General features: G+C 41.6%; 2 protein-coding genes across 11 annotated transcripts in view; one reads left to right on the top strand and one right to left on the bottom strand.

Moving 5' to 3' along the window:
• tax1bp1b (Tax1 (human T-cell leukemia virus type I) binding protein 1b) overlaps positions 1–19,241 on the top strand; it is a 35,025-nt gene extending 15,784 nt beyond the window's left edge. For 8 of the 9 annotated variants that reach the window (XM_019886301.1, XM_019886298.1, XM_019886305.1 and 5 more), the window contains 4 exons: positions 769–958; positions 1,374–1,543; positions 2,179–2,264; positions 2,881–3,714. In XM_019886301.1, the coding sequence (XP_019741860.1) occupies positions 769–958; positions 1,374–1,543; positions 2,179–2,264; positions 2,881–3,079 (645 nt within the window). In that variant the 3' untranslated portion in view covers positions 3,080–3,714. Of the gene's footprint in view, positions 1–768; positions 959–1,373; positions 1,544–2,178; positions 2,265–2,880; positions 3,715–19,201 lie in introns of those variants that run through there. The other variant, XR_002170186.1, reaches the window with a different exon arrangement.
• Positions 5,123–19,110, bottom strand: jazf1b (JAZF zinc finger 1b). 2 transcript variants are annotated; one of them, XM_019886311.1, is made up of 5 exons: positions 18,717–19,110; positions 8,079–8,151; positions 6,889–7,088; positions 6,573–6,784; positions 5,123–5,748 (listed from the first exon to the last, which is right to left on the bottom strand). In XM_019886311.1, exons 1-5 carry the CDS (start codon positions 18,829–18,831, stop codon positions 5,569–5,571), a joined length of 780 nt encoding a protein of 259 aa, XP_019741870.1. In that variant the 5' UTR covers positions 18,832–19,110; the 3' UTR covers positions 5,123–5,568. The 2 variants fall into 2 exon arrangements, with proteins under 2 accessions (XP_019741870.1, XP_019741871.1); XM_019886312.1 differs by having other exon boundaries at positions 6,573–6,742; positions 18,717–19,101.
• Positions 19,242–20,491: the final 1,250 nt, after the last annotated feature.

The following is a 20,491-nucleotide window of genomic DNA, read 5'->3' as shown; positions in this document are numbered from 1 at the left end:
TTTTTTTTTTTTGGCCGACCGAGCAAATTGATTGATTTAATGTATTGTAAGTAGTAGAATTAAAAACAAACAAAAAAAACATATAGAAATAATAGATTTTGTGTTCTAATAAATAGTGAGTTACCATAATTAATTATAACAATTATTTTAAAAAAGATACTTATTTTAGCATGAAGATGAACTATTATGTCAACATTTCTGTATTTTTTTACACCTATGAAAGACCTGGCCAAGATCTACGCCAGATTAAATACGTTTCAAGTTGAAAAAGATTTTTTTTTTGTCAAAACAACATTCTGACAACTTGTTCAAACGGATCTAGATTTGATATTGATTTCACAAAATTTTATTGATACACACACTTACTATTTTAGATTTGGCACTCAACAAGTAGTACCTCATTCGCTCTGGCCCTTGTTGTCATGTTAATGAAATCCATAGCCGGTATTGGACCCCAGGAGACGGGGTGCGGTGCATCGTTGGCCCATTTTAATGAGACAAGGACCCCCTTAAATAGAGGCTAATTTCAGGGAGGGGTCAAATACAGGCTGGAAAGTGTGGTGTGGTATTTGGTCGAAAGCATGTCGCCAACGTTAAGACATGTGGGAACGGTTTGAAATCGAGACAGAAATGCACCACAGTATGTGTTCCCTAAGCTTAGGCTCGTGGAAACAAGCTATGTTATTAGACTACAAAAATAATTGGGACACCTTGCATATTAATACTGAATGTGTCATAGTTATTCCAACCCTGCCTTTGCCTCTCTAGGAGCTTCAGAAGAGCAGCAAGAAGGCAGAGCAGGGGGCCAGTGGGAGAGCCGGTGCGGAGAATGTTCAGTCCAGTGTGCCTTTATTCCTGCAGTACCCCGTACCCTACGCCCAGGATGCCCCCACCCCTCTGTTGGTGTCTCAGAGTCCCACCAAGCTGTACTTTGGGAACCCATACACTGACTCAAAAGGTTGGTTCACGCCATCTTCAGAATGGAGGCTTACATTGGAACCTCTAAAGTCGTACAGTTTGGAATTGAACCAAATGTTCAGTGTTCATCAAAGAAAGTCAGAGCTGTCTCTCGTTGAAAATGTGCACCGGATTATGAAGCGCAAAATAGAATGGGAATTCCATCGACAAAGCTTCAATAATTAGTGTGCTGAGTCTCCACACATTTATTGAATGTTGTTAAAAGAAAAGGTGATGCAACCCAGTGGTGCACATGACCCTGTCCCTCCTTTTGTTGCAGCCATAAAATTCGAAGTTGATGATTTGCTAGAAACAAAACTTAGCCAAAGAACATTCAAAGTCATTTGTAATCAACGCTGTACACGACCGGTAAAAATCCCCCCTCATTCTCAGTCGCTCTTTCTCCCACTGCGCAGGTGACGACAACGATGACGAGCTGTCGGATGAGCAGCTGCTTTGCTTCCCTCCTGTGGGCCCGCCCTCCTGGGACAGCAACGTGGTGTGCATCCAACCCACCCGCCACCAGGTTCAGCCCGAAGGCGTCGAGGAATCTGAGGATACGCCAAGAAACAACAACAACAACAACGTAACAGCCTCTCCTTGTTTTTTGCAAATTTTTGGAGACTTGAGTGAATGCTTACCATTTCTTTTTGTGTGTGCGTGTGCGTGCGTGTGCGTGTGCGTGTGCGCGTGCGTGTGCGTGTGTGTCACGTCACCACAGAAGAGTACCAGTGTTTGCAAAGAGGAAAAGTGCGTGCGCGTGCATGCGCCAAATATTACTGGATTCTTTGTAATCTAAAACAATGAGAGGGCTCTCCTTTCTCACCTCTGATTTATACGCTACACTTTTTAGTTCCAGCTTGCGGTGCACGTTACAGATGGTATATTTGATACAAGGTATAAATTTCCCCAAAGGGAGAGATTTGGAACCTACTCTCCAAAGGCGGTATTCTATATTGATGCCGTCTAGCATTGCTCAGTGTGACAGAAATCACCTTGTTGTATGTAATGTTTGCTGCACGCTATTTTGCAGATCGTTAGTTGCTGCGCATAAGCAGCACCCCCCCCCCAAAAAAAAATTGCAGCCTTTCCGATTTGAAAACTGCATTCCACTGCATAGCGTTGTTGAATGTGTTACTTTTTTTTATGATGGCATTGAAACAATTTAGAATTCGACCAGATTGTTGTCAATGGTTAATGATTGTATGTATCACCTCTCAGGTTAACATCAACGCGAAGCCCACCGCAACAGAACCCCCCACCCCGTTTGTGAATGATGGGCAAACTCCCTTTTGCTTTGAGCCAAGGTAAAACACCTTTTCATAAACGACGAGCCAGTTTGCCATCGACAGCGCTTTACGAACGCCGTGCATGGTAACATGTGTAACGTGTTTGTTCTGCCATACAAAACCCCCCACGCTACCCAGCCTTTAGCGTGCGGGGAGGCGGCCCACCCACGTCGCATCAGACGTGTGCTTTACTACCTTGTGCGTCTGCTTTGCCCACGTCATCACTTGGCTGCTTGCTCATCAGAGATCGGGGGGTGGGAAGTACTTGGATAGAAGTGCAATTACTTGGGTGAAAAATAACTTAGGTTCTCATTCAAAGAATTACTCAACTGTGGAAAAGTACAGGCTCTGAAATATACTTGGAAAAGTAAAAGTAAAAACGATTTTTAACAGCTGTTTCTTCCTCACTTCATATAATAGATATAATAATACTTTTTTTCAAATCTGAGATGCAAGTAAACTTTTCCAGATAGTTTTTGACCAAATTTCAAGATGTACTTGTTTATTTTTACTGAAGTACCAGCGTTGAATCAGTACTTCTTTTACCAGTCTTTTTTTAAAGTGTGAGTACTTCTGCTGCTGACAAACAACATCTTATAATTTAAATAATGCTTCCCTGTGTGCGTGCATGCAGCATGGACATGAAGCGATGCCCGCTGTGTGAGGTCATCTTCCCACCCAACTACGACCAATCCAAGTTCGAGGAGCACGTGGAGAGCCACTGGAAGATCTGCCCCATGTGCAGTGAGCAGTTCCCGCTGGACTGCGACCAGAAGGCCTTTGAGAACCACGTGCTCACCCACTTCGACGGTCACCTGCTCGAATTTGATTAGCCGCCGCTGACACATTGATGCTCTCGTTTGGTGCATGACGGTGGTGTTAACATCCATCCTGTACCGCTTTCTTTCATAGACAGGCGCTTGGCAGTAAATCAGAATTCTTTTGAGTTTCCTTCTGGTTTTTTTTTTTGTGTGTGGAAATGCTGTTAATTAGCATTTCCAATTTACAGATAATCCTGAAAACCAAATGTTTAACCTTACACTGTTGAAGATATCTTAGAGGTGGGACCCTTATGGCCAGGGGCGGGGGACATATGCGACCTCTTGTAACCAGCCAGCCACACATACTCATAACGTAATATCATTACAACCAAAGCAGGTTCTTCACTCCTGCTTTACAAAAAGCCTGTGTGTGTGTGTGCGTACGTGTGTGTGTGGGCGGGTGTGTGCCCACGTTCCATGATATGCAGACATTACACAGAATGGTCAGATATATTTTAGAATAAGTACACCAATGATATTGTGACAGCATTGATAACTGTGTACCACCGCGTTTCTCTTCTATCGGCTTTGAGTATTTAGTTGGTGAGTCATTGCATGTTGTTGAGTTCCAGTTTTACCGTTATTCTTTTTCTTCATGTATTTGTTTTCTCTGTTCATGGAAATAATAAAGATCCTTTTAAACATCAGAACACCTTTTATTTGAAAAATGAAGCAGCTTTTTGGGGGAAATACAGTACGTCAACAATATTCTATTTGCATTTACTCATTACACAATAGTGCCCTAGGAACATACGAAAATATAATTTGATGCACTTTACTGCTAATACATTCACTGTATGCTAAAATCAAGATTTTTGGCAGTACAATACTGACGCAACTTGCCATTAGACTGAAGTTCCATGCCAAGACAATTTTTAAACATGGTAACCTTTAGTTAGGTTCAACGATACGCTATAATTATGCTGGAGCAATATGAAAACTAGTACAAAGACAAGTCAAGGCCCCACTTTATAGCAGGGGTGGGGAACCTACGTATAGAGGGCCAAATACAACCTCTTTGGAACTGTTGGAAAAAAATCCCCCTCCTGCCCTTGACATTTAACCCATAAATACTCATGGAATTTTTTGGCCTTGGAAGGATTTCATACAGACAGATCAGAAAAAGGTTTCCCACCCCTGCCGTCTAACATGGCTTCACAGGACAGGGAAGCTTTTGGGCCCCTCCACAGTCATCACGGAATGGTTCACAATTCAAGGCAAGGACGAACGTCACAAAACGCAAAATACTCTTTTAACTTTGGTGCTCATTTTTGCAAATGGCTTCCACATTTACTGTATATATTTACATACACTAGGAACGTGAGGTTGACAAAAATGCTCATTCGTTGGCAACTTGTTCCAAAAAACAAAAAGTGCTTCCAAAACTGCATAGGTAAAATGAAGCTAAATGATAGCAGAGGAGAGCTTAAACACTGGCTGAACACATGTTGGGGAGGGTTGCTGAAATGCTTTGCAAATGTTACCTGAGTTCACCCTCAGGCACTCGGGTGTTGGTGATTTGGAAGGGAGGGGTGGGGGGGGGACCCAAATTGATTGAAATGAAGTCAAATGCTGGCTAACATATCCACACTGGCCACAACAATAAAAAATGTATTTCAGTTATAAAGGAGAAATAGAGCGACAATGTAACATTGCAGAAATACTTCAAGAAAAATGGTGGTAAGAGAATAAAAGCAGAAAAGTTTGATTCTATTAATAAAAATACCTGGGCTGACAACTATTCCAGGATGTACACCGCATTTTGCCCAGTCAGATGGGATTGGCTTCAGCACACCTGTGACCCAGGAAAAAGTAGTAGCACATTCCCCTCCCCCTCTTCCCTCCCTAATTACACTTCTTTTTCCTCAAATGGCTACAACATCAGTTATTTCCATCCATCGATTTTCTATATTGCTCCGCCTCATTTCGGTATGCTGGAGCACATCCCAGCTCCACCTCGGGAGAGAGATGGGGGTACACCCACTAACTGCAGATCACATGTAGACAAAGAAGCATTCACGCACACATTCACACCAAGACAATGAACAGTTCTGGTTCAATCATGTTAAATGCCTTGTAAAAAGTGAGCCGTATCATATTGAGAACAGCAGCCCTTGTCATGACGAAGACTGTGCAGGTGTACCTAATATTGTGGCCAGTATGCATATTTGGGTCCCCCGTTTGGCACATTGTTGAATGACAAAGGCATTTTGCAAGGTTAAAAACAAAATCCCATTTCAGTCTTATTTACATGATCACCAACATGCACAGTTGAAGTCCAAAGTTAAAAAAAACAAAAAAGTAAAAAAATCGCAGCTTCAATGTGCAAATTACAAAATGGTGACCTACTCATAAGATTGAACATTCAGTATAAAATCTCATTTCAAAGCATGCAAAAAAAAAAAAAAAAAAATCTAGTGTCATAGCACACGGTGAGCAGAAGAGAAGATGATGAAGAAGAAAAGTCTGCTGGTGACGGTGGATGTGGTCCACCTGGGGCGCTACTGCTGCATCTTGCGATGGATGAGGTCAACGGAGACGGGCGGGTGGAAGTTGATGGTGTGGTGCCGGAGACCCTGAGATGTCTTGTAGCTCTTGCCGCAGCGGCACTTGAAGGGCTTGCGCACTCGGATCTGCGTCCGGTGGCCGTTCTTGGCGTGATACTTGATCCCGTTGACGTTCTGCGAGGAGAAAACAAGTTGTACTTGGTGTGAACTTACAACACATGGGAGCAGATTTTTTCAAAATGATTACTTAATAGTTTGTGGTATGAATTAACTCTTGTCAAATGTTGACTTCAGTCTGGTAAAATGTGGACTTTTCTCTGGTAATACAGTATTTAATGCTCATAAAACATGACTCTCTTGAACTCTTTAAACTTTACTGTTGTGAAATGAGGACTTTTATATGTCCAGTACATAAAAAAAAAAAAAAAAATCTAATATCACCTTACTCTCATAATATTAAAACATAACTCTGGTCAAATTTGGGCTTTTTCTTGCAATACCACCACCGTCATTTGAAATGAATTTATTTTTCTGAGAATTCCAACTTTCCAACTTTTATCTCTCAGTATTTCAATGTTATTCTCATTTAATTCCTTATCTGAATACTACAACTTGTTCTTGTAATATTAAGTTGGATTTTTTATTTTTTTAAATTATATATATATATAATTTCTTCTTGTGATATTACCACTTCATTCTTGCAATTGACGCTTTTATTCTTTTATGATTTTCGTATCATTTTTCTTTCAATATTTTGACTCTCATAATAGTCACACCATATTCTTGTAGATTTACAACATTACTCTTGTAATATTCCAACAAATTCATTCTTGTCGGATTAGGACTTTCATTTGAAATCAGAGCGAATTTTTTTATTTAAGACTTATATCTCCACCCCCCCCCAATATTTCCAACCTATTCTTATATTCTTGCATGACTTTATCCTCAGAGGATTCCTCCACCCAGGCATCTGATGGTGAACGTAGTGTTGCAGCAACCTTGTATCTCTTTTTGCAGCCCGGGATGGGGCAGGCAAAGGGTTTTTCGTCGCCGCCGTTCATGCACATGGAGCTGAGGATGGATTGGGAGCTGATGGCGCTCTCGGTGGTCCACGACTCGTCGCTGTCGGACTCCTCGAAGTCCACCTCCTCTTCGTCGCACTCGCTGCCTGCGTGTGTGCGTTTGAAGAGTCGCGTCATCGAGGTGTTTCCTTATCAGATTGTCGTCATGGTGATGGCGAGCCAGTTTAAAGGCGGGATACAATGAACGGGTTGAGAGCGAGGTGCGAGCTGGCCGCGTGGCGCTAAAGGTTACCTGTGGGCGTGATGCTGCGAAAAGACGAGGAGGGGGTGATGGGCGGGGTGACCGGAGGGGTGAGGCTGCCGCTGGCGTGGCGAGGCGGCGCCGCCGACACGCCGCCGCGACACAGGCTTCCCGTTAAACACAGAGACAACTTGGGCTGCATCTTCTTCTTCAGCGCCTCGTGCTCTCGCCTGGCTGCTTCGGTCATGAACCTGCAGGAAAACAATGAGGTATTAATCCACAGAAGAGAGCTTATTTGGATTTTTTATTTTTTTTTTTAAAATCACTCAAATTTGGCAAGACTCTTTTCTTTGGGGTGCCAATTTAGCAGACGTTTTTGTCCTCACTTTTACCTTCTCTAAACTTCTGGTTGCTCATGTTCAATGGTTTAGTACCTTTCGCACAACTTTCTGTTCGCAAACAAGGAGTCGAATGCCAAAATTCTGAATAGGTGCTTGATCAGTGCCTCTCTGTAACTCTTCCAGTCTCTCCGTAACTTTGTTGCAGCCTGCCGTGAGAGACTAAGCTAAGTTGCCATTTCTGTGTATCACAATGGCAAATTACTGGAGTCATGATGTCAAAATGTGACCAGACAGCAACATAATGAACGGGACTGCTTAATTACCAATTTTAATTAAACCACAACATTTATTGTTCTACTAATGGACCATCACAACTGCTGTGAATTCTGCTCTTCAGCTCCTTCTTAGAGAACAAAAAAATGGTGACTCAAATGCTTTTAGTCCAAAGTTTGCAGGGTTGGGTAAGAAGAAGAAGAAAAAAAAAAAACACTGCCAGCTCTAGTCCTATAAAAAGGCAAACACATGGGATTTATGGACACTTGGTTTAAATGCACGTCATAAAAATGAACATGTTCGAGCAAAAAAAATGGAATTCAATTAAGTGATAACCACATAAACGTGCTTTTACGTAGGCTGGGAACGCATCAGCAGAGGTTTCTCCGTAATGCGCGACTCAGTCACCAAATCAAAGTTGACTCGGTGTTGTAAAAACAAAACCAGCTACCGAATCGTGATTCAACTTCTCGAAACGATCCCCCAGATGACGTCTGAAACGGCAGTCGGGTCTCCAAAGGAGCTTTCATACGGCTCAGCGCTAAACCTCGGCGGCGCACATCCCAGCGTTTGTTGAAACACGGTGAAGTGGATGGACTCATCTTGTCGCTTGGAGCATTTGGTTACCTGTTAATGTAACTGAGGGCAACATAGGTGGGCTGCTGCTGCTCCTGCTTCTCCAGAAGGCGGGGGTCCGTGTCTGAGGGGGACAAAAAGGTTTGCTTGAGCCTTCTTCATTCAATGGCACAATGTTGGAACCCGGACGAGGTTGTGTGATAATACGTGGATGAATACTCATTTTCTTGGCTGACATCATTTCTCCAGACAGCAAGCGAACCGCATCAACAGCGCCTCTGCTGGTTGCAGCCAAGTAGTGAACTTATTATTATTATTATTTTTTTTTTGCTACAACACCAAAAAAAAAAAAAAAAAGCCACACAACTAACAGAATTTTGGGAAAAAAAAAATAAAAATCAATTTAGCAATTATTGCTCCCATCTTAAGTCCCAATTTTGTTTTAATAAACAAAGGGCATATTATTATTTTTATGATTATTATTTTTTAAATAGCACACCACCAAAAAAAAAAGCCACACAATTAACATAACTTTGGGGAAAAAATTAAAACTCAATGAAGCAATTACTGCTCCCATCTCGAGTCCCAACTTTGTTTTAATAAACAAAGGGCAGATTATTATTTTTATGATGATTAATTTTTAAATGGTTTGTTGCCATTATTTTGAGACTTAACAATTCTTCCTCCACTATGTCGCGGTTTATTTGTGCCCCTGCTGTATCGCAGATTTTTAACCTATTGTTTTGTTTGATGTCTTTTACAGTCCAGAGCAGGAAAGTCTGAATATAGAGTTGCGTGTCTTGCAAGATGAAAGGCAGCACTACGGTCGACTCGAAGCCTAATTAAGAGCGAGACTTCTTGCTCTGAGCTCCAGTAATTGTCGTCGCTCCCACAGCGCAGAGAGAAAGAGAATATTATACATGCCTGTGAGCACTGTAGCACGTTCTCTTTGTATGCGTTGCTGATACACTCCTTAAAGTTGCAATTGACTGAAGCGTTAAAATTACGCTCATATCGATGAGCCTATTATACAATATATCTTGGCATGAGCCTTTCGTTCGATGAAATGACATGGGTGGTTTGAACATTTTGCAGTTCAAATACACAAAATTCACTTTTCTTTTCTTGATGCGTCAGTTTAACGGTCAACTTCAAGTGAGAGTGACAAGCAGCTCGACGCAAGCACGCTTCGTCTCTTATTTGCTATTGTTGTAACCGCTATTAGCTTTTTTTTCCCATCCTAATCTTCAACACTGTACTTTTTGAAAGGCTGCTTAGCACACCCACACATACTGTAACCCCCCGAATTGCTCATTCATGAATACACTGAACACACACTGAGCTGGGAGCCAGGCATCCATCTTGTTGAGCAGGGCTAAATGTACAACAATGGCCAAACTGCACACCCTGAGGTGAAGCAGGCCCGACTTCAAAGGTTCCTCACAGCAGCGTCCATGTGGGAGAAGAGAGATGGCTCATAAAACTTAGCTGGGCTCTGGAGCTCCGCCTTCCTGTCTGCCTATACCTCTGACTTGAGCTGCGAACGACTGCTACCCCCATGTGGCTTGTTTCCATCCACCAGCTCGTTTACTCACTGCAGCTTACGCCCCAGGGCTGTTTGTGGTGCAACTTTGTTCGTGGTACCAAACATAATAAGGCCTAATGCAACTGTCAGCAAATGACTCACATCACCTGACTTGAGAAAAGTTTTTTTTTTTTTATGGGGGGGGAGGGGTAGACTTTTGGCCGAGAGAGTAAACATGGGAATGGTCGCCAGTCACTTTGCTGCCCACTGAGTAGAGCTGTAGGATATAACAATCAGGGTTGGGAGGGTGACTTGAAAAACGTATTCTGATACAGTTACCTGTTCGGAACGGAATCCAAGTACCATAATAGTAATGTAATTTGAATACATATGACTTTCAGATTACTCCAATACCAAATATGTGGGAACACAACAAAGAACTTCAGCAGTGAGAAAAAGTGGAAGGTCTTCGAATGGCCAAGTTAATCACTGGACCTTAATTTAGGAGAGCTTGCATTTTACCTCTTGGAGAGTGAGGGGAGATACCCCCAGAAATAAAGAACTGAAAGAGGCTGGAGTAAAGGTCTGTAAAAGCATTTGAAATGAACAATACAATAGTGGGGCGAAGTCAAGGGGTCTCAAGATTGATGCAGTTATTGTGAGGAAGGGTAATGCCAGCATTTATGCAACGTTGGTCACTTGAAGAGAATTTAATAACGTCCGTTCTAATACTTTTGCTTACTTGAAAAATGGGCGGCTTCAAACAAAAGAAATTCAGAGATTCATCTTTTGATCCGAGCCCCAAATGTTATTGTTCATGTGAAATCTTTAGAATATACCAAAAAGAAAGGAACTGACGATGCCGTTTCGATACTTTTGGAGGGGACTTTATATTGTAATGCGATTTAAAAAAAACAAAAAACAAAACAAAACCAAAACCAAAAAACCCCTACTGTACAATATATCGCCCTCATTTATATTGTGTAATTTTGACCAAACATCTAATGCATAATAATTGAGTGTCAATTAGTCATGACTGGAGACCGGGCAGCAGTAATGACGTTGCTCGAGAGGCAAATGTTACTGTCAAATGTGACCCGGGTCACTTGTGAGCTGAGTTGAACAGTCTGGCAAGTGTCACGGATTCCCGGTTTGACATGGATGCAGCTCACTTACAAAACAATCTGTCAGTCATGCACGCCATTTACTTCCTAGTAGGCCAACGGCCATAAGAGGGCGCCGGTGACTGGTATCGGCAGCCTTCGTGAGGTCTCGATACCTTGTAAAAAGGCCGATATCGGCCCGATACGATTCCTGGTATTGGTACTCGCAATTCCTCAATTTTTATTTGTTTTTACCATTTATTTTGGGTTTTCGATAAAATCAATAAAAGGAGAAAACCTAAGAGAAAATAAATGTAATTGGAGTATATATTGTTATCGGCATAAAATTATCTATATTGTTCTATAGAATGATGTCCATTGTGAACAACACTCCACTGAGTATTATTATCTTTGCAAATGCATAATTTGTGATAGTTCTTTTCTTAGATCTCTTTATGCTCTGCAGACGTACCTAATAAAGGGTCCAGTGTACGCGCAAGTGTTGTTTTCCATATAATTAAGGTTTCCAAAGACACAGAACATTCTGCAGTAATTGCCCAAAGTCTGCCTGCTTGACTAACAACACAGAATCGTTTTATGATAGTGGTAGGAAGGGTTCTGAGAACAGCTCAACATCTTGACACTCAAGGCCACTCCATAACGTAAGCAAGTGTTTCATTAGCAGTGGCTGTGGTGAGCGGGACAGCACCGCCACTCTCCGCCCTTCATCCAAAGTCACGGAAACAGCGTAGTCAAGATGCTAACAACGGCCAAATGCCAGAGGCGGCTCCCGGAGTCGATGTTGATGTGAACGTTGTCCATTGGTATGCGGAAGCCCAGCAGAAGTTCACTAATGAGCCTCCGCGAGTGGAATGGCAGCCCGCTCAAACAGCAGCGCATCAATCTGTTCCCACACGCTGTAAATCACGCACACCTCACGTGGGGACTACGGAGATGGATGGTCTCCGGGGGGCAATTCCTTACAGCCTCTCCTCTTCTTTTGGGGCCCCACCAGCAGTCAGGTCAGGACCAGGGGGGGACCAGGAGGAAGGCTCAATTTGAGATAGGAACCCCTTTAAGCAAACTACATTGGTGGTCTACTTTGGTGGGCAAAAATTAGCAGGCGAAGAAAGGAGGGTTTTCGTTACCATAACTAGTTACAGAGGCCCTTCTAAAGACTTAGGTGACTGTTAACATACAAGGTGTAATGTTTGGTGGGTCTTCAAGTGCTCAACATGCTCGGAGTTGATCAAAAAAAAGAATCTACCTGCCCACTTACTAAATTGCAATGCAGGACTCTTGTGTGTGGTCTAAAGAGGAATAACAAAACATCAATGGAAGTTGAGCAATATAGAGTGACACAACTCATTCGGGTAGCATGAATCTTTTCAATCAGACGGTGGGATCAAAAAAACAGGACGAGATATATTCCAATTAGGACATTCATATTGATCAAGGAAATTCTTTCAAATGCCCATCCTCAGTTTGTCGTCGTAACATGCTCTCAATGGCACCTCAATGACGGCGTACAACAAGAAACCAAGTCCTGATCAACAAACCTTCTGAAGGCAATGGAGGAAGTGATGCCTGCTACAGGCTAACAACGCCCTCTACGACCCTTTCGCCCTACCCTCACCGTCTCACACTCACGCCTCTCATTTCCACCGTCGCCTGGCTCTCCCCATCCACCTTCAAGGCCAGATTCACCGGGGGGGTGGGCCGAGTGGCGAGCCGTACGATGACATGTTTACGACAGCTGTGATCAGCAGGGGACACTAGCAGGAACGGTGGCACAGGCGATTCATTATGATGTGGCCTCAAGAAGGAAATGAAACAGAGTAGTTGAGCCCCATGTGTAAGCTGTCTCGCGGCTTACTCAAAACACAGAAAGAGGTTCAAACGATATTTGCAGTATGAGCACTAAGCCCTGCACGCAGACACACGTCTAGCGTTTTTAGCCACTTTTTCCAGCTACACGCAGCATGTAACAGCAATGTCCAGTAACTTTCAAGCAACTTTGCTACCCCACAGTACGACTGTCAGAACTATAATCTTTAATTGATGAATAAATCCTTGGACTGAATGGAAATATGTCAAGTAAATGAATGTACTTTTTTTTTATTGTGTGATAAAGTTTATCTGAGCTTTGCAACCATCCATTGTCATATTAGCACAGAAGCTCGTGCTAACAAAATAAGAGATGCCCTAGCTGGGCCATTTACTGTAAGTAGGTGGAAGTCATGGTATATTTCATTGTTAAGTCAAATATTTATACATTAAATATGCCCAAATTATGGGCAATATTTTCACATTTTTAAAAATTACATTTTCAAAAACAGGACTTGTTTGTTGTTTATTTTGTCATTCTTTTTGTTTTTGTTATTTATGTTTGATTTTATTTACGGACAGCACTGTTTCAGCTGCGGTTGTTTTCTAAATCAATGCGAGTAGAGTAATAATTATAGCTAATTTTTTTGTCCTCGCAGGAGGATTAGACATCTGTTAATTGAGAAGTCTCTATCAGAGGTAGGCTTTGATTTGTACAGACATTTTTGGAAAACATTTTCAGACTACTAATTAACATTGTGACTGTATTAAATCGTCAAATAAAACAGAGTTCAAACGAATGTACAATAGGTTTACAACACATGCTAAATCTACACACCGGATGGTTTGTTTACATGCTAGCAACTGAGCTAGCAACAGCGTTCAAATCGGCTCAGGAATTCACTATTTAACGTCCGGTTGTGAACAATAGCACATATGAACTGAGATAATCTGCAATTTTTTATTTTTTTAAACAAATTCAACGAAACTAGCAAATATAGTTTGTGCTGCCCTGCTGCACTAGACACCGTTGTTGATACATGAACGTTATCAATATGAGCTACGTTTTGACGGACACGGCAGCCTGCCGTCTTGACAGTCATCGCACAGGAACAGGAGCAGCGGTGTCTGGGACGAGGAAATCTAATTAGGCCAACCAGGTGCACAGATCAGGGAACTAGTTAGTGCTTTTCCAAATTTATTACTTCCGCACAGTTTTTCTGGGGGTGTGGAGGGAGGGGTGTCGAGCAAAATCTTTATAAATGAGCCTCCAGTGAGGTTTGGCAACAAGCAGACTGATTGTTAGCTAGCTTTGGACACTGCAGGCCACCATGACGCCAGGCCCCAGCAGCGCACGCTATATGTACACACACACACACACACACACACACACACACACACACACACACACAGGTCGAAAAAAACTCACTGTAGGCCTGGTTTCTTAGCAACAAAGCAAACATTTTAGTGAGTTTTTTCCTGCAACACATAACCACCAGACCACTAAGGACATTTTTCAACTTTAATAACGTGATTTAGGCTTCACGCTGAAACTTTTGCTCGCAAGCTGCTTTTCTTCTGGTGCTTGTTAGTATCTAAACTTTCATTGTGGGTGAACATGTTCACAAAAAAATGGAAGGCATGAGTGATGTATGCTTGGCCCTTTTTGCAGATGTTACAGTGTTCACTCTCGCTATATTGTAATTGTTGTAGTGATTTATGTGAAGTACTGTGTAATATTCTGTGTATTTTTTTTAAACTGCAAAGGGAAAAAAATCTATTGAGGGATAAATGTTTTAATATTACAAGAAAAATGTTTATTATTGTTGAAGATTTCTTTCACAATAATACCTCTCGTCGGCCACATAGAAGAAGTCATTTTTCAATATTTTTGGAAAACAAGAAGAAACACAATTTTTAGAACACACAATGGTATGTTTTTAAATTGATATTGTACCAAAAACCTCAACCAGATGGGTGAACAAGTAAGCGAAATGAAAAAGACCCAATCAAAACTGGAAAAAAAAATCGTTTTCCAAAAATACTGAAAAATTACTAATTGTGCTATCTGGGCGACGATATGTATTGTCATAAAATGATCCCTTTGTTCTTGTAAATTTACAAATTAAAATCTTCAAATATTTAGACGTTATTTCTGTAAAATTTAGACTTATCACAACTTTATTGTTGTGCTCACATTTGAACGTTCTTCTTGTAATACGACTTGATGATGCACAACTATGAACAAATACAACTTGATTACTGTAAACTTGAAACAGTATTACAAAAAAAACTTTTTTTACATAATAGATTTTTTTCTTGAAATTGACAAATGTATTCAAAAATATGTTTTTGTGCATAAAATAATGACTATCACAAAATTACTACTTTCTTTTTGTAAAATTGTAACTTTTGTCAAAAATTGAACACAACGGGATTCAGTTGTTCAATTGGGGCTCAGTTCTTTTTTTTTTTTTTTTTTTAAATAAGGAGTCAGAACTGTGCTTCGCGTGTAACGTGCACTGAGATGACTTATGTTGTTATTTGACGCTCTACAAATAAAGTGGAAATGAATTGAATGTCATGGTGGTATCATAATTTTCCTTTTCAGTAAGGCCACAATACTCTTAGGTAGACTCCCACGCTGATTCACAGCACACTACAATCAGCACACTACGAGGACAGAAGTCTTGGAATTGCTGGCCGTGCCAATGACGGGGACTGAACATGCCAGATATGAATGTGGTCCCTTTTGCACCAACCGCAGCTGGGTAGCGCCATCTATTGTCTGCCAACCTCACCAGACAGCCTGTTACTTTGGATGGAGAATGTTGTTGCTTGTTCTCCAGGCGCCTAATTATAAAGGAGAATGTGCTTCATGCAGCAGGCTGCCAGATGAGGAGGAAGAGTGGCCAAATCAGGCACTCTGTCTGTAATTATGCTTCACAGGCATTTGGCACAGTACGCAAGATTTCGCACTTCTTTGAGTGGGCACACGATGGGGCTGGGCTGAGGGATTGGGGGTGTGGGGGGCACAAAGTTTTTCCACACCAAGGACACTAATTGCCTCATTACTCCCCAATAAGTCATTTTCTGAAATTTTTTTCCCCTCTGCGACTAACACCTTAGACACACGCATCACACACAATGAGAGGGGAGAGGATATTAAAGCCATTCAAGCAACAAACAAGAACAACAGAGGCAGCTGGGTCCTGTCAGCTTCAATAATGAGACTGAAATATTAGACGGAGGGAACAGATGCAAAAACTAACCATGCTAAAGAGCCAGCAAGGGAATTTAGTCTTGGGATTACTTCAGTTCTATTACATGGCTAGTTTATATGTCAAACGTGTAGGCCAGGAGGAACAGAAACACTCCAGTGAACAACAAAGACGAACAATTTGCCATCTATTGAATGAGTCTATAATGACAACATTACCTGATATTGAATGACAAGGTCCTAGTTGAGACAGGGCGGACAAGGATGTGAGAATTTCATGATCAAAGCTGTTGCATATGCAGCAACAAGTTTGCCAGGTTTGACATTTGCCTGATATTAATGTTTTAAAAATTAGATACAGAATGCGGTCCACTGCAGATGCCACTGTGGAACAAGTGAACAAACCAGAACAGTCGCACTTAGATGAGACAGAGGTCTTAAAAACATCTCTGTGGCATGCTTTTTGTCAAAATATGGAAATATACAGTGTACTGTATATTTACAACACATTTCTTGCCCCTAAAACAATAATCAGTTTTAGGGGCAGATCTGTCTCGTGTGATTGAGCAAGTGCTGATCCTGTCCCACATAGTGCTAGACCTATCATGAGATCCTTCTCATCTGTCTATAATCTGGCACACCCTTCGCTCTTTGCCCTCATCCATCCCATATGTTCTCCTCTTCTCCCTGCATGTTCCTTGCTGTAACTCCAGGAAGAATCCAGAGCTTTCAGCTGTGCAGCTCCTCATCTATGGAAGTCACTTCCACAGTCACCAGGAGATATTGACTTGTTCCACAATTTGAAGTCCCGCCCTAAAACTCGTCATTACCTCTGCCAACGTCATCAGGCTTTTACGCTTTTTATCACTTTGTTGTTGTTATTCCTCACTGTCACTATTTTATTGGTGTGTTAAGTCTTGAGTCTCGTAAAAGGCGGCTGCAAATTAGGGATGCACCAATACTGATCCCAGAATTGGTGCCCATACTGTAAATCTTCACTTGTACTCGAAAAATGCTCCGATACTTCAAAACGAATGCCATTTCATCAGCCTGACATACAGTAGGGCTGGGAGATTACGATAATTCCTTGATTTAGAAATTTACTATTTACTCAACTACCAAAACGTAACTATAATTTGAATCTAAAAGAAAAATAGCAAATAAATTAGTAACAAGTGAAATAATAAAATAGCAATAAAAAAATAATACAGTACTACTGTATACTGTAACTACCCACTGTTCCTGCTGAGTGCACTCGGGCTGGGAAAAAAAGTCGACCAACTCAGTTGTGTCAACCACAAAATTGTATAATATATTAATAATTTTAAAACCATATTTGTGATGCCCAGAACCAACTGCCCATGTTAAGCCATTTTCATACTGCATTTAGCAGGGGCACAGCGCACCATCGTCAAACCAATTAGTAGTGTATGTGATGAGGGGCATGACACCACAGAATGAAGCGTTGCTGAGCAGCAGGGAGCAGCACAGCAAGAGAACTTCTGCCATGACGGCGAGATGCCTTGAATAGGAACATGTCCCATTCGAGCGCATTGTTATAGTGACGTGTGAAGAGCGCATCCAGTAGGACAGGAGGTGGCGGAGTGATTCAGTGTTAGTTTGGGAGATGTACTTCCAGGTAACGTCATGATTAAACTATCCATGTTCGTTTTTCTCAGCTGCTTGTCTCCTCCCTCTTACAATAAGCAAAATGAGGGCTTTCTTTTGCAGCAATGAAAGATACATTTTGTCAAGTTGAGATTTAACCAGTGGCAAAATCTCAGTTTTTACTTCTGGTATGCTGCTACGTCAACACTTCCAAATTTGGGCAAGCTGGCAACTGGTCATTTTGTGCTGCCGTGCAGCACTTTCATACCCAGTGCAGTGTCAATAGGGTTTTATAAACAGATCAGCAGCTTGTGCTTGAACTGCTTCCATCTGTACTGCCTGACAGACTGGGCTCTAGCACTCTTTTTTTGGGGTACTCGGAATAACCCTACCAAATGTCACATTTGAACAGCTCTCTGAGTTTCTGAATGGTCGGAGTGAAACAGTGCACGCTCTGTGCAATATTTATGGATGTACTCACGACGAGGGAATAAGGATTTTGGGTGCAAGTCCAAGCTTTAACTCTTCTTCGTCTCGGTTTTTGTAAAAATAAATTTCACCCCAAAATGCAACTTATATGATTTTTTTTTTTCTTCTTCATGTTTCATTTTTTGACTGGTGCCACTTATACTCCATACTGACTTCTTTACATAGCACTCACAGTTAGACCTCTGGACATTTTGGTGTCATCAATTGATTTAATATGCACGTTTTGGCAAAGAGGGAAAAGGTCGGAGTACCTGGAGAAATTACATGCAAGCATCGGCAGAGCATGTGAACTCCTATCAGGAAGTCCAGAGCTGTGATTCGAACCTGTGCCAGAACCTCAAAACTGTGTGGTTAACCACAATGCCACCATGCTTCTGAATTGACGCTACATAAAGTTGAATAGAATTCAACATACTTTAGTAAATTAATTTTATACTTGATGAGTAAGGAGGCATTCTGTCAGTAAACAAACGTTTAAAATAAATAAATACTTCTCAGAATGTGTCGCCCTTCACAACAGAAATAAAGCTAAATGTTTTCGTGCCTCGTTAAAGGACAATTTTAAATGCAATTCAAAAGTTTTAAAGTAGCTTGAGGTTGGTGGAGTCTGCAAGGCAACCGAACTTCCGGTAGTTTGGTGCGCGGGGCCTCGCGTTGCAATAAATGTCGCACGAGCGAGAATATAGAATGTCAACAACTCTTCTTCCTGGTGCAGTCCAAAAGTCGTTGACATGTAGCCACATGTATGGCAGCAGGCAATCGCTGTGTTTACGTCGCGGTGCGATGGACAGGAAGTACAGAAAAGCGACTCCCACCACACCTAGCAACAGGGTTGTCAAGGAGCAGGAAGCCACCGGCTAATTCGTTAGCCTAGCCGCTAATGCTAACCGTGAAGCTCGGCCGTCGGGCTCTCTTACCGATGTGGTTATCCTCGATGTGCACGATGAGCTCGGCCAGGGAGTCAAAGTGGAGTCCGCAGCTGCCGAACCTGCAAGCGTTGGAGAAGAAAGAAGCAGCGGCGATGCCTGTCATGGTCACTGCTGCATTGGAAACGCAGGGTACCTCGGCAGCGGGCTGACGGCCGGAGCACAGCGGTGCGAACAGCTGGAGCTTGCAAGGGCGCTGTGCTGCGCGCCGGCCGGGACTTTTCTAAGATGCGTCAAACTCGAAGCAGACTAGTAATGTTATCGGAAGTAAACTGTCTTGCCCTTCACAACAAAAGTCAAACCCGGAAATAATGTAAAAGTTGTAATTGACTATTGAATGACATGATAAAATGCAATTGCAGTACTGTAGTATCAGAGTCACACTCTATCTATCTATCTATCTATCTATCTATCTATCTATCTATCTATCTATCTATCTATCTATCTATCTATCTATCTATCTATCTATCTGTCAGTGTGTGTGTGTGTGTGTGTGTGTGTGTGTGTGTGTCTTTACTTTTGCCTTTCTTTTCAAATACTGCTACTAGTGTCTTAATGTTTTTCTTTGAAATAAAGTTCATTCATTCATTCGTTCATTCATTCATTCTACTGCCCAAAGACAGCTGGGATAGATAGGCTCCAGGACGAACCTCGTGAGGACAAGCAGAATTAGAAAATGGATGGAGGGAGGATGGATGGATAAATCGGTACTAATACATTTTCGATGTTCAGTGACGAAATTAGGTTTTTTTTTTCGTTCCTCAAGATACAAGTGACATTTTATCCAATGTCAGATCCAAATTTGCGTTATGTCGAATCTAATTTTTGTCGTGATTTGTTAGTAAAATCATTTACTCCGGGAGGGGCTGCGGCTGGTGTTCATCAAGCATTTAAATCAATAAGAGTGCTTTAATATTTGTTACATGAACGACGTTAATTCTACTCAAACTGGTTAATCAAAATGTATTTTCACATTTGTATTTATCATCATTTATTTTATCATAAATAATAAAATAAAAACATTACTAAAATGTGCACATTTTTATTCAATCATTGATTCATTAATTAAACTTTAGAAACTTACAAATGGAGTCTACGCGGTTCGGACAATTGATCGATAGCGAAATGAAGCCGTTGATGATACTGTAGTTCATTTGCCAGACTTTGGTGCAAGCAGCGTGGGTTCGGTTTCTACTCAGTGTGCATGTTAATGGTCGTCTGTCTCGATATCCTGAGGTGACGAGTGTTTTGCCCCAAGTCAATTACGATAGGCTTCTGTTCTCCACGACCCAGAAGAGAAAATGGATGGATGAAAAATAGCCTACAACCTAAAATAACTATATACATTTAATATTACTAAACTTAAAAAAAAATTCAGATCTGGTTTATATTTTAATTTTAAAAATCAAACATAGCTCTCTGAGTTATGTGACTAAGTGGTGTAAAACAGTGTAACTGCCACAGTGGGGCAGTGTTTGTTAAATTTAATTCATCCGAGTGTGGAACTGATGTGATGGTAAAACATTTTGCTGCAATTTCGGTTTTGACAAAGACGGCATGCAGAATAGGTGGTGTGTTTTGTCATCTTTCGGGACCACTACTGAGCGATGACAAAAGTGCTGTCTCCATTTTTAATACATTGTGTACATACCAGGCATCACTAACTGGTTAGCACATCTGCCTAACAGTTCTGAAGTCCCCCAACTCCCTCATACACACACACACACACACACACACACACACACACACACACACACACACACACA

The sequence above is a fragment of the Hippocampus comes genome, unplaced genomic scaffold, assembly GCF_001891065.2.
Source record: "Hippocampus comes isolate QL1 unplaced genomic scaffold, H_comes_QL1_v1.1 scaffold335, whole genome shotgun sequence".
Lineage (NCBI taxonomy): Eukaryota > Metazoa > Chordata > Actinopteri > Syngnathiformes > Syngnathidae > Hippocampus > Hippocampus comes.
Note: the sequence above shows the minus strand (reverse complement) of the source record. Positions and strands in the feature narration are given on the sequence as shown.